Source organism: Mangifera indica, chromosome 1 (genome assembly GCF_011075055.1).
Source record: "Mangifera indica cultivar Alphonso chromosome 1, CATAS_Mindica_2.1, whole genome shotgun sequence".
Taxonomy (NCBI): domain Eukaryota; kingdom Viridiplantae; phylum Streptophyta; class Magnoliopsida; order Sapindales; family Anacardiaceae; genus Mangifera; species Mangifera indica.
The window spans coordinates 29,331,687-29,345,997 of NC_058137.1; the positions used below are offsets into that span (position 1 = coordinate 29,331,687).

Here is a 14,311-nt window from a genome sequence, read left to right on the forward strand (position 1 = left end):
GTATATATAAAAAGTCTTCCTCCATTTCTCTCACAACTCTCTAGCTCCCTCAGACTTACTTGATCTACTCTCTTTGTTCAGGCATGTCGACTACTTTTCTCTTTTTTAATTGCTTTGTATGCTTATATTTATGATATTCATGCTGCTAAACAAGCAAATCAGAAGATATTAATAGCTATTTAATCAGTTTTATGAGATTTGTTGAACTTGAATTAAATTTTTTTATGATTTGGTATTGCTGTTATAGAATGTACAATCCCAATCTGATTAATTTGTTACCCCAATCAATATCTTACAGATGAATCACCAGGAACTTTTTCTTTGTTTATCGCTGTTATCTGGTTATTATCCTTTACCTTTGTTAAAGCTCCAGCTCAATCCTTTTCTTATCTTTCCACAGACTAACCAAAACCATGGCGGTGGGAGAGCTCTTTCTCTCTGCATTCATTCAGGTGCTGTTTGACAGATTGGCACCCCGAGAGTTGCTGCAGTTTGCACTTCAAGATGGTGTACTTTCAGAGCTTGAAAACTGGAAACCGAAGTTGCATCATATTGATGCATTGCTTATTGATGCAGAGCAGAAGCAACTGACGTCCAGAGCTGAGAAATTGTGGCTTGATGATCTCCGAGATTTGGCTTATGATGCAGAGGACATTCTTGATGAGTTTGCCTTTCATGCTTTGGAATGTAGATTGATGGCAGAAAATTGTCGCAGCAGGGTACAAAACATGATCCCAACTTGTTTCACATGTTTGAGTCCTCGTGCTATTAGGTTCAAAGTCAGTATAAAGCCCAAAATAGAAGAAATCAACAGTCGGTTAGATAAACTTTGTGAAAAACGTAATCTTGGGTTGACAGCAGCAATTTGTGGAAGCTCATCAAGTGCTCCATACCGAAGAGTAACACAAACATGTGTGCCAAATGAACCTGCTGTTTATGGGAGAGATGAAGATAAAGCCAGAATACTTGAAATGATGTTTAGGGATGAACCAAGCAGTGCCAAATTTCGTGTGATAACCATTGTTGGAATGGGAGGAATTGGCAAAACTACGCTTGCTCGAGAAGTCTACAATGACAAGGAGGTGAAAGATTTCAACCCAAAAGTGTGGGTTTCTGTCTCTTATGATTTTGATGTTCTAAGAATCTCCAAGGCAATCCTCGAGTCAATCAACCTTTACCCATGCAGTTTAATGGATTTAAATCCAATTCAGCTTGCACTAACAGAGCAAGTACGTGATAAAAAATTCCTGCTTCTTTTAGATGATGTTTGGAGTGAAGCAGATATTAATGAAAAGTGGGAATCCTTGAAATCTCCTTTTATGGTGGGAGCGCTTGGAAGTAAGATAATTGTGACAACACGCCATAAAAGTGTAGCATCAACAATGGGAAACGGTGAATGTTATAACTTGGAGCTTCTTTCAGACCATGACTGTTGGGCAATATTCAACAAACATGCATTTCAGGAAAAAGACATTGATCCAAATGGAATTTCAGACTCTGTTCGTGAGAAAATTGTTGAAAAGTGCAGAGGTTTGCCCTTAGCCGCAAAGACTCTTGGTGGCCTTCTACGTTCTGAGGAGATACATAAATGGAAATCTATACTGGATGAGAAGTTATCAGATGAAAATAATACGATTCTTCCGGTATTAAGATTAAGCTATAGTCATCTTCCTTTCTATTTAAAAAGATGTTTTGCATATTGTGCAATTTTTCCCAAGAATTACGAGTTCATTGAGAAGCATCTCATATTTTTATGGATGACACAAGGCCTAATTCAACCATCAGAAACCAATAAGAACCTGGAAGAAATAGGTGGTATGTACTTTCACAATCTGTTGTCAAGATCCCTTTTTCAAAAATCAGGAAAAGATGGTTCAACAGTTATAATGCATGATCTTGTCCATGATCTAGCCCTATGGGTTTCTCAAAGAACATGCTTAGAGCTGAACAATAAATTGGATCATAGGGAGGAATGTGTCAATATGGCTCGATATTCTTCTTACACTTCTAGTAATTACGATGGTAAGCATAAATTTGAAGTCCTTAGCGAAGCCAAGCGCATAAGGACATTCTTGCCACTGCGTCTATATGATGATGGTACTCGCTACATAACCTCTTTAGTTGTTTATGATATTTTGCCAAAGCTGAAAAAACTGAGGATGCTATCTTTAGCAACATATAATATCACTAAGCTACCAGATTCAATAGGAAGCTTAATTCATTTGAGGTATCTCAACCTTTCTCAAACGAAGATCAGATATTTACCAGAGTCAACAAGTTCATTGTACAACTTGCAAATTTTTTTACTAACAGATTGTTGTTTCCTCTTGAAGCTACCTACCAAGATGAGGAATTTGATCAATCTACGTCATCTTGATATATCAGGTGCAAATTTGATATCAGAAATGCCTTTAGGAATGAAATATTTGACACGTCTCCAAACATTATCCAATTTTATAGTGGGGAAAGGTATTGGATCTGGTTTAGAAGATTTGAAGTATTTAAAGGATCTTGGTGAAAAGCTTTGTATCTCAAAGCTAGAGAATTCACAGTGTCCAAGAGCATTGATATTAGGAGATAAGGATAAGCTAAAAGTCTTGGTGTTGGAATGGAGTCCTGATCTTGATAATTCAAGAGACAAAGCAGCAGAAAAATATGTTCTTGAAATGCTGCAGCCTCATGAGAAGCTGGAAGAACTCACAATCAAATATTATGCGGGCACTGAGTTTCCACCTTGGGTGGGGGATTGCTCGTTATCCTCGACACCAGTGGAATTAAGAGTCCTAAGGTTGGAGAGTTGTAAAAACTGCACTTCTTTGCCTTCACTTGGGTTATTTACATCACTAAAAGAACTCACGATCAAGGACATGGCCGGTATAAAACAGATTGGTTCGGAAATATATGGGGAGGGTAGCTTTCAATCATTGGAGAATCTTTATTTTGATGATATGGAAGAATGGGAGCATTGGGATCCTATTGACCAAAATGAGACTATTCAAATATTCCCTCGCCTTCAGAAGCTTTCCATAAAAAATTGCCCCAAACTCTCTCGAGCACCACTTAATCATCTTCAGTCATTGGAGAAACTTGTGATTTTTAATTGCCTGCAGTTGGTGGCTTCCTTCTTGGGCAGCCTTCCAAGGCTGTGTGAATTAGAAATAGATGGATGCAAAGAGATGACTTGCAACAGTCTAACTGGTTCCAAATCACTGAAATCTATGACTCTTTCAGATTTTTCTGAGTTTGGCAACTGGTTGAGACTAGAACCATCTACCCTCACCTCCCTCCAATCGCTATGTATTCCAAACTGCAGGGCTCTGACATCCTTACCTGAAGGTCTGAAGAATTTTTCTCATCTTGAATGTTTAGAGAATGCAGGTTGTGATTCTCTAACATCTATTGTGAGAGAGCAATTGCCTTCATCATTAAAGAGGTTTTCTGTATCAGATTGTATGAATCTGCAATGTGTGTTTGACAGTATAGCGGATTCTTCTTCTTCAATGAGTAATGAATCTTCTCTTGACTATATGTCAATCTCCAACTGCCCAACTCTCAAGTGCTTATCATTGGAAGGCCAATCATTTGCAGAACTAAAAACTCTTGAGATTTGGAATTGCCCATTGCTCATATCATTATCACCAAGGGGTGAGTTACCGGCAGCAATCAAACACCTTCAGATTTGGAAATGCACAGAGTTCACAACCTTAGTCAGAGACAAGTTACCTGAGATGATTGAGTTCCTGCAAATCGACAGGTGCCCGAAGCTAGAGTCAATAGCAGGAAGGTTTCATAATAACCTGTCTCTTCGTTTCGTCCGGATTTCAAATTGCAAAAAACTTCAGTCCTTCCCTGATGGTTTACAAAGTCTTAGTGGTCTTCATGGGATTGAAATAAATGACTGTCCAAGTCTTGTTTTCTTCCCACAAGGAGGGCTTCCAACCTCCATTTTCAGTGTTTCAATTCGTAATTGTGAGAAACTTGGAGCTTTACCCGGCAGCATGAACAAGCTCAACTGTCTTCAGGAACTAACCATTCACAAATGTCCAAGAATCCGATCAATTCCTGCAGAAAGTCTCCCCATCAACCTAACATCACTCTCGGTTGAAAATCAGAATACCAGTGAATCATCGCTCGTTGACTGGAAGTTGCAGAGGTTGAGAAGTCTTAAACATCTTTCAATTCTTGGATGCTCAGATGCAGTGTGTTTTCCACCTGAGAAAATGATACTGCCCTCCTCTTTAATTAAGCTGGATATTCAGAACTTCCAGAAATTGAAAGACCTATTTCCCCAGGGTTTCGAAAGCCTCACTTGTCTAGAACATTTATTAATTGGAGAGTGCCCGCTTCTCGCATCCCTTCCAAAGGGTGGTCTTCCATCTTCACTCTTACAATTGCGTATTTTTGGTTGTCCTGTGCTGGAAAAAAGGTGCAGAAGGAATAAAGGAAAAGACTGGTCTAAGATATCTCACATTCCTTTTGTTGAGATAGATCACAAATTCATTTATGAGGAGTAAGCTCAATTTGATGTCCAAAATGCATTCTTTCTTTATACTCGGAGGTATGTGAATTTCGAAACTGGGCAATTTTTTCCTTTCATTCAGAAAAAAAAAAAAAAGTATGCAAACTTTCGATAACATTAGTTGATTACATACAGATGAAGTTTTCATCTCTGTTCTTCAATTGAACTGCTTCTTCGTTCATGCAACAGTATTGGGTGAAAGGTTAGTTAAATACTTAAATCCTCCTGATTGCAAACTTTTAAATCAAACATACCATAGTAGTGTTATTATGTTGGGCAGATAAGGGATCACTTTTCAGTCAGATGAATATGATCGGTTTTATCCATATGAATGTGTGGTTTTTCCTGATGCCTTCTTCCCTATCTTCAAATATATAATTTAGTTTAAATGGTCTTTTACAAAGTTTGCATGGTTAAGATTTATATAGATCCATAGAGAAATAGACATCGCATGCTATCAAGTTAGCATAGCTCACACAGCTTAGTTATATATTTGATCTTTTTACACCAAGACTTGGATAAAATATGAGAAAGTTTGCTTCACCCACAATACATATCTAAAGAGTAATATCAACCATTGATCTCACCTGAATCTTGATATCAAAGGGTCCTCTGACATCACAGCCACGATTATACTACACCGACATCTGAGTGTTAGGTGGCCAGTTAGGTATTGCATAGCCTATATTCTATTGTTGTGAGTGTGAAAGAGCAGTATTTGTCAATGCTAGCTATGTGAATACAAGTGTTTATAGAATAGGTAATCACATGCCCAACATAACTAGTCACCTTGTTCGGTGGGTTTTAGTTACCAAGCTTAAATAGAGAGGTTTAAAGTGTTCTTCATTGATATATGGTCAAAATTCCTTTTTGGTCAAACTCACGGACACGGCACCAAAAGGTAATCTTATTATTAGTTGACATGGTGCCATGAATTGCAAAAACAATTTCTTTTTCTTGCAGAAATTCAAACTAAACTGATCCCTCCCTTTGATTCCTATATCTGTTCTTGGTTCTTGATCTGAGGGTTAGATATATATTATTTATTCTAGTATGAACAGATTATTAAATATATAAATAGAAGTCCACGCGGTTTTACTTCTAATATGTTTCTGAGAGTCAATTAAAACCAGCTCATCAAATTAATTAAGCACCACATGCCACTAATTAATTATTATCAAGAAGGGTTGAAACTAAGAGACGTGAGGTATGAAACAATAAGAGAAACTTTCCTGAGGCTTTGAAATAACAGAAATTGCCTGCTGTTAATGAATTTTACTGAGGCTTAACATTTATCAAGTGGGTTAATATTATGAGTAATTTTTCATGTACAAATGGAAGAGTACTAATGGATATTAATAGGTGACGTGTTTTGTTATTTGTCATCACCTAATCACCCCGTTAATTTCAATCTGGTAGTACTTGGAGTATTACGCTCTAATGTTGCCTGTTACCTAATATATTCATTAGTGAATAGGTGACCTAGACTAAGAATTTATGGAGTCATTCTTTAATCATATTCTTCATCATATATTATTATATGACAACTTGATTCATAAATAGTATTCTATTCACAAATTCCATCTATAAATACTCTACCTTCATTCATAATCATACACGCTCAAACTCTCATAAGCATTTCACATAATGATCACGATGAAGCCCTGTTTAAATTTCTCAACGAATTGAGGTAACTATACTAATTACGTATATATTCTTGTTGATGCAACAAGAATGTTTTTCATTTATCCTTGTGTCATGAGTTTCTTTTGTGTGACAGTTCTCTACCCTGTTGAGATTCATGGAGCAAGACAAGCTCCTTGCTTCACTATGTACGTTAGTGAAGAGACTTGAAAAGCTGTCCCCTGAGTTAAAGCTGGTTGCAGTATCTGTTCAAAACGGCCCAGGTTTACAGATATATCAATGGAAGGGCATATTGGAGACTTTTGTCAAAGCCATCGATGGAAAGATTTATGAGAAAACGCTCCAGTCCAAATGTAATGAGTGGCTGGCCGGTGTCAAAGTGTTGGCTGCTGATGTGGAAGAAATACTGGATGAGATTGCTGGAAATAAGACGTTGGAAGAATCATCAAAAAAGAGCTTTCCTTTCTGCACACGCAGGAAAAATGAAGTTGTTCCAACAGTTAATGATGGTCTTAGAAACAAAATATTCCACACAAGCAGCCAACTGGCCGCACTCAATGACAAGAGGCATGGAATAGGACTGCAAGTGAGCAACAAATCTGTGCCCAGTAGTAGGCCCGAATTGGGCAACAAATCCGCCGGTTTGCCCAATTCGGGGGCTATATATGGGAGAGACTTTACTGATCAAACCAATCCGGGAAACTTGAGCATGGTGGAAATTTGTGTTTTCTAATGCTTGCAGTTTGTTTTTTATGTTCTGAATAAGTGTTAAACAAGTGTTGTGTTTCCTTTTTCATTTCCATGCGCTTTTGATGGAATAAATGTAGAAGACTTCGGTTTTCAAGAAATATTAGTAGAAAAACAGATGACTCTGTGCAGAAAATTTCATGATACACTGCAACCTTGATGGATATATCTGGTTCCAGTTACAGTTTCTTAAGATAACAGGACCTGGTGTTTTACGATGCCAATCGAATGCCTGCTTGGTTTTAAATCTGGTTTACGAATCTTGTTACTTTACATTTGCAGTATTAATGTTTTCAGCAAATTATGAATGGTTTATATCATATTCAAACATTTGTGGAAAACCGGAGGACACGATAGGTTGCCCCCTTAACATGAGATTTTTATCCAAATTTATGTGTTCGGAATTAGCCACTATTTCGTTTATAAGATTGGGATGCAATGCATGCAAGATTTTGTTATTTAGTAAGTGGAAGTCTGGATTTAACCCATACAGAGTTGTTTTAGGATTTAAGTAAGGTTTGTCTTAAAAGTAAGAATACTAATAGAGTTTCTTTTTGCGATAAAGATTCATATAGCACATTATTCTTTTGAATGAATGATATAACAATTCAGCAAATATGAGAAGATTCAAAATAATATTGACTTTGTTAGATGTAGTTTTATTTTGGATAAATTAGAAAAAATCATACATATTTTAATTATTTGTTTATTGATTCCACATATTGTCTAGATTGTTCATGTAAATCATTGTCCAACTTTAAGTTATATTAAATAAAACTTATAAACTAAACAACAAAAAAGATCAGAAAATGAAAATATGGCCTCTAAAATTAGTGGAAGAAGCATATGATATGAGTTGTTGCCTGAGACTACTTCACATTACAAACTCAACAAATTAAACTTCACATATTTCTACCCATTGCCGTTTACCAGAAAGGGCAAACAGGACATCAAGCTGCCGGAACTTCTTCACCTCTCTGAAAAGCTTTAGCCTCTAGCATTTGCACACAGAAACAACTGGAACATACTTGGATTGGTTCAAACCTTCTCTTCACCTTCTTCCTCATCATCTATTCCACCCCAGTTAGTGAATGCAAAAAGAAATTCCTTGAAGTTCACCATTCCATTTCTATCCCAGTCCATCTCATCTGGAATAGTAAAGCCAGAAGAATATTGACCATTAGAAACGTCCAATGTGTCCTACAGACCTTCAATGCATAATGAAATATTTAACCGATTTTCTTTCTTCAAACACGGAGGTAGAAAATTTTCAGATTGCTGGAAGAAAATTTTCATGACTATTCGTCCAGAGGATCGTTCCCCTGATTAGTTTATGGATTGAGCCATCTCATTTCTGCTTACATAACCATCCTTGTTCTTGTCCAAGAATACAAATGCATCAACCAAGGTTCCGAAAGCTGCCTCCAACTGTGGCATACCCATACTTGCTTTCTATCATTGTCAAGGAATACAAAATGGTGTTAACTGCACATCAACAACATATGACTAAGTCCAAAGCTGATTATGTATTGGATCAGTGATGTTACACATATGCCTGGGAAAAAGAAAAACCGGTGATCTAGAAATGAATTAATTTAAATTAAGTAGTGTGATTAGGATACAGCATGAAGGGCAGTTGGATCATCCTTCAGTAGATACACAAGCCAGAGTAGTACAATGAAATTCATTCCCATATGCTCATTAATATCACAGGCCTCAAACAGATCATTGATTTCATCCTCTGTAAATTTTATTTCGAGCCTAAGAAAATTCTTAAACTTCTTCCTGATCAATCGCCCCATTTGAGTCCTCATCTACCAACAAGTAGAAAAAAAAGAATGACTACTTCTTAAAAGTTAGAAGACAACCAGTACTACAATGAGCTCTTAAAGCAATATTAGAACCTAAAATTATTTTTAAACTTTGCTAACCCAAATACATAAAGTTTAGAATGGTAAAAACTGAATATTTACTTGTAAACAGGTTTAAAACTCAGAACTTGAATGTCAGGAAAACTTGATAGGGAAATTGCCAGCTACAGAACAGATGTACAGCCTGCTTGATAAACAATTGGAAACATGTTTAAAAAGATACTATGAAACCTACCAAATTGCTCAAAAATATGTTAGCAATTTCTTAAGCTCTCATCAATTTTTGGGAATTTCAAAATTATGCTGTTGAATGATTTCATGGTTGTTCCTTCTGTTGCCCTCCGCTGCATAGCTTCAACCATTTTGGCCTCAAGCTTTGTTTCTGGTATCCAAGCATCCTTGGAAGACTCAGGCTTTCCCACAAAACCTCCCATACCAATTCACACTAACAAAATGGGACTCCAAGATATGTGCCTGGCTACATGTAAGACCAAAATAATGAGACATTATGACCAGTTTTACATTCAAATTCCAATCATATAATAGCCATCTACTGCATTCATCAACATCAAGTAGCATGACAACCATGAGTGATTCTTTATGAATCAGTAAATAAAATCCAGCATAAACGTTTATATTCCATCTTATGCTTATGATAAGATTTATATATACAAGATCTACAATCATATTTTTCACTCTATAAACTTACTCTTTACTAGTGACCTTCAGACCTCCAGTATATCAATAAAAGGACAAATTTTATGGCTTCTGAGAAACAAATCCATAAATAAAGCTGTGCATACAATCTTGTTCCTTAATCAATAAAAAAAAAATGACATTAAAAATCCAAAAACAAAAATTTACACAAGAAGAACCAAAAATAAATTGAAAGTACAAGCAAGCTCTCATCTCACCAAATGAAAAAACTTTCCCAGGTTCCGGCTGCTCCCGGAACTCAACAAAATCAATAAAGAACCAGCAACAATAACTTAGAAGACAAAAACAAAACTATCCCGCCAAAGAAGAAAAGAAAATCAATGAAGAGGTCAAGTTAGTTCATTGCTAAGCTGACAAAACAACAGAGAGGGAGGGGAGACATGTATGCTGAAGTTAGAGTTTGAGTTCTGGGACCAACTTTTCTGGTGAATCCACTAAGTATTTTCATTTTCAAGTCGCTCTCTATCTTGGCGCTTGTGGTTGTCCACTAACATACCATTTTCGCGGACTTTTCATTCATTTTTTCCCGTATATAATCAAATCTACAAAACTTACCATCTTTCAAAGAAAATAAATCAACACCAAAGTATAATACAAAAATCACCAGCTAAATCATGATACATACTACTGAACCATATTTTGCATGGTTTGCCATTAGATCTAGTCAATGATTATATAAGATTTTAAGAGTTCTTTAATGTTGATTATGGTCTACGGAGAAATGAACATGGAGTAGATGTGGATTGCCTCCCAGTTGGTTTAAAGAAGTTATGATTTTTATTTGAAGTAGTTCAACCTAGTAATTGATGGGGCCATTCGGTGGCATGTGGTGTAGCTTTTTTGCTGTGAAATTGACAAGTGATGTCATTACTGAAATGGATAAAGTTTATCCCATTTCATCAACCATGTATATTTAAATTGAGTTAAATTTAAATAAGAATTTTCTCAAACTTATTTAAATTTAAAAAATTTAACTTAAACTTGTTCGAGTTAACAATGAGATTATTAAAAAATATTATAAAAGAAAAAAAATTATTAAAAAGAAATGGGGGAAAGAATCATTATAAAAAAAAAAATCATTAGATAAAATAAAAAATTAATGGAAAAAATTATATCTATAAAAGAATTTTTGATGATTCATTAGATTCGAATCGATTTGACTTAAATAATCCTAATTTGAATTAAACTCATTCAAAGCAAGCCTAAATTGATTCATCTCGAATCCTTCCTTAAATCATGTGGTGTGCTTGATTTTATCCAAAGGAAAAAGACCTCTCTACTCTTTGATTATGCTTGGTTATTCATATATCCCATTAATACAAGTTACGATTATTGTCAATAGTACAACCTTCCAGGACTAATCTACTTCTTGATTTATTTCTAATCCAGTTGGTCAAATATGTTAAATTCACACAAGTGTGTGTGTGTGTATGTATATATATAAAAATAAAAATAAATAAAATTTTGAGAAAAAATAATAAAGATTATTCAACAATTATATTGGGCCGGTCTAGACAAAATATAAACTAGCCCAAAACTAAATTGGGCTGAAATTTGGGCCCATGAATCCACGCCTCCCTGTGTATGAAGCAACCAGAAGACGAATAGGAATTTGTCGAGTGCCCTGTGTGACCGCCACAGCAGCATTCTATATGTATTTACCATATTTCACACTTTCTCAGTTTCATCTTACCATAAATTCATAAATTTTATTTTTTTTTAGTTTTCGGTTCTTGCATTCAATCCTTTAGCCCTAAATTAAGGTATGCAAGTTTTGATTTGTAAGATTTTTAATTTAATATTGCTTTAATTATCTTCTGGGATTTTAATCTCAAGTCTAATAAATTATGTTTATGGGATCAGTTTTTTCCATACATTAAATTGTTTATATGGGTTAGGGTTTTGGTTTCTGATATTTTTGGATGTTGAACCCTCAAAGAACGACAGGGTTCTGTATTTATGGGTTTGTTATATCTGCAAGTTGTAATATTTTATTGTTTTTATTTTGTTTGTTTATTCGATAAATCAATTGATTAATTTTGTGTTTATTGGTCTCTGATTCTGTGGAAATTTCTGGGTTTGTTGTTTGATTGGGTTTATATGAATTTTGTTGTTAGATGGGTATTATATGATTTTAAAGTTAGGTTCAAGGATTGGAAATTCTTTAGTTGGGTAAATTTCTTATTAATTAATATGTTTGTCATTGCAGTTTGTGCCTTGAGAAATTTTTATGGCTTCAAAAAGGATCAACAAGGAGTTGAAGGACCTGCATAAGGACCCTCCTGCCTCATGCAGCGCTGGTGTGTATTCTTCTGTCAATGTATCTAGATATTGCTTTTAGTTGTATTTAACTTTGTTTTACTATGAATATTTCAATGGAGAAGTTATATTCATTAATCATTATGCACTTCTTAAAATGAGTTTTCTAATCCTTCATCACCGCTACCTTCCCTTTGATTCTAGGAGGAAATAAAAAAATAGAAACTTACCAGTCTTAGTTATGCTATGTGGATTTTGTTTGGCAGCTCTTCAATCAATTTTATTTTCTGTTTAAAACATTTGCCACGTTAATCCCTCACTGCTTGCTGTGAGCATTGTATCCTTTGGACATAATATATAATATATTTGGTTATGGTGTATAAATCGGAAATGCTGCATGTTTACAGGTCCGGTGGCTGATGACATGTTCCATTGGCAAGCAACAATTATGGGTCCATCAGACAGTCCATTTTCAGGGGGTGTCTTTGTTGTATCAATTCACTTCCCACCAGATTATCCATTCAAGCCACCTAAAGTATACACTCTTTTTCCTTTAAAATTTTTTTTTATTCCTCAATCACGTTCCTGTGTGCTTTAATGTCTTCATATTTGATATGCTTCTTCTTCTATTATTTTAGAATATTGAGGCTTTGCTTTTCGTGTTCTTGTTCTTGTCAGTGCACTTAGGAGTTGTTTTCATCATGAGTTAGGTAGTAGCTTTCTGCTGGTTTTATATCTGCTTGGTTGAGGCAAGTCCAGTAGTAATAAATTGATTTGCTATTTATTGAGTGCTTGGGATCTGTATCTGTCTTATGCTCTGCATATATAAAATATTTGCTAGTTCCCCATTGTTGATTCATTCTACTGATATTAGGTAATGGAAGATACTCGTGTATCAAAGATAACACTGGTCTTCTGTTTTACCTTTTTCCAATTCATTTAGGAATTGACTTATACTCTATATATAAACTAATCTTGGCAAGAAGAAAGTGATATAGTCAACTTAGTTGGCTATGCAATGTGGTAATGCTTCCTTTTTTAATTTTGATTGTTTTTTACAGGTTGCCTTCCGTACCAAGGTTTTCCACCCTAACATCAACAGCAATGGTAGCATCTGTCTTGACATTCTCAAAGAGCAATGGAGCCCAGCCTTGACAATATCCAAGGTGACTTACTTTTCTTACTTATGCTTTCTTATAGACAATACTGATTAAAGGGTGCGTCTCTACCATAGCCTTTCTTCTGTGTTTGATAAAATGTTATGATTGGTCTTTTTGCAGGTTCTTCTTTCAATTTGTTCACTGCTTACTGATCCAAACCCTGATGATCCTCTTGTGCCTGAGATTGCCCATATGTACAAGTCAGACAGAGCCAAATATGAGAGTACTGCTCGATCCTGGACTCAGAAATATGCAATGGGTTAGAAGACTAATTCCTTGATAACAAGGAAGGTAGCCCTGTTAGTAAATAATAGAAAATAAGTTTTTTCCAGATATAAATTACTAGTTTGCTTTGTCATACACTTTGTTATGGAAGGTTTTATGTGGGTTACTTTCAAATTTTAGACAGTTCCTCTAAAACTTAATTAAAACTTGAAATATTTGAAATATCTTTTGCTAGAAACATCAGAATTTCAAATGAAAGTACACATTAGAAATTTGGATTCATGTGTTTCAAGTTTTTAGGGGTGGATTTGGGCTCTGTATGGTGAGTGATGCTTGAGCTTAGCTCGCATAGACTTGGTACTATGCATACCAATATCCTCTAACCACCACCACTAATATTCTTTGATTGGAATTTAGTTTCCTTCGTCTTCAATTTGTTATCCATGATGTTGCCAGATGATGAAGATGCGTCCTTGGCTGATGTTAATGTCAATATCAGTGATTTACTCATTTTAGCAACATCAAAATGGATTTATTTTATATCATATCAATAATTTGTTCGTAAAATAGAAAGAGAAGAAATTGGAGTACGAAGGGAACCCAAAGAAAAAAAAAAAAGGAAATTATATGAAATGCTTTAAATTAAGGGGTCTAAGCAAAATTATCTAAAACAATTAGGGTGAAGCAAATATGTTCATTTTTTTTGTGAAATAACCAAACTACCCTATATATAAATCAAGAATTTTGCATTTAACCCATATTATTTTCTCACGGTTTTATTGTACAAATTCAAAGAATTTTGTCTTTTTTACGGGCGAAAATGACAAAAAAGGTTAGTACATCTTTCTTACTCGTTTAAATCAATTTATTGTTCATATTATTGAGATTTGAGGGAGATTTTGAGGTTTGAAACTTTAAAGTTTCGATTTTAAATAATACATAAAATATTTTGATTCTTGGTTGTTTTCGTTGAATTTCTCGAGCAGTTTTGTGTTATAGGCTTTGTAGATTTGATTTGTATTGAAATTGGAGGTAGAAATGACAATTTTTTGGTCGGAAAATGGGTTAGAAGCCATCGGGGCTCGGTCCATGGGAATAATGGAATCCACAAACCGAATGAATTCTTCCACAATCAGGAGAGATCGACCGTGGGTTGCGGGAAAGTTAAC

General features: G+C 35.2%; 2 protein-coding genes and 1 pseudogene across 3 annotated transcripts; 2 read left to right on the top strand and 1 right to left on the bottom strand.

Moving 5' to 3' along the window:
- Positions 1–7,076, top strand: LOC123221871 (putative disease resistance RPP13-like protein 1). Of its 2 annotated transcripts, XR_006503312.1 has the most exons (4): positions 1–81; positions 401–4,558; positions 4,655–4,721; positions 6,300–7,076. XR_006503312.1 is itself a non-coding variant. In XM_044644840.1 (3 exons), the coding sequence occupies exon 2, from the start codon at positions 414–416 to the stop codon at positions 4,512–4,514; it is 4,101 nt and encodes a 1,366-aa protein (XP_044500775.1). In that variant the 5' UTR covers positions 1–81; positions 401–413; the 3' UTR covers positions 4,515–4,558; positions 6,300–7,076. The 2 variants fall into 2 exon arrangements, 1 of the variants encoding a protein (XP_044500775.1); XM_044644840.1 differs by lacking the exon at positions 4,655–4,721.
- A 633-nt stretch (positions 7,077–7,709) lies between these two features.
- LOC123216678 lies at positions 7,710–10,198 on the bottom strand (annotated as a pseudogene).
- Positions 10,199–11,105: 907 nt separating this feature from the next.
- On the top strand, positions 11,106–13,424 carry LOC123209813 (ubiquitin-conjugating enzyme E2 28-like). Its single transcript, XM_044627971.1, has 5 exons — positions 11,106–11,261; positions 11,708–11,798; positions 12,165–12,292; positions 12,819–12,923; positions 13,038–13,424. The coding sequence occupies exons 2-5, from the start codon at positions 11,729–11,731 to the stop codon at positions 13,179–13,181; spliced, it is 447 nt and encodes a 148-aa protein (XP_044483906.1). The 5' UTR covers positions 11,106–11,261; positions 11,708–11,728; the 3' UTR covers positions 13,182–13,424.
- Positions 13,425–14,311: the final 887 nt, after the last annotated feature.

Excerpts from the sequence above, each read along its gene's own strand:
- LOC123221871 (XM_044644840.1), top strand. The coding sequence starts at position 414 with ATGGCGGTGGGAGAGCTCTTTCTCTCTGCATTCATTCAGGTGCTGTTT.
- LOC123209813 (XM_044627971.1), top strand. The coding sequence starts at position 11,729 with ATGGCTTCAAAAAGGATCAACAAGGAGTTGAAGGACCTGCATAAGGAC. Across the intron at positions 11,799-12,164 it reads TCCTGCCTCATGCAGCGCTG|GTCCGGTGGCTGATGACATG; the intron begins GTGTGTATTCTT and ends GCATGTTTACAG. Across the intron at positions 12,924-13,037 it reads CAGCCTTGACAATATCCAAG|GTTCTTCTTTCAATTTGTTC; the intron begins GTGACTTACTTT and ends GTCTTTTTGCAG.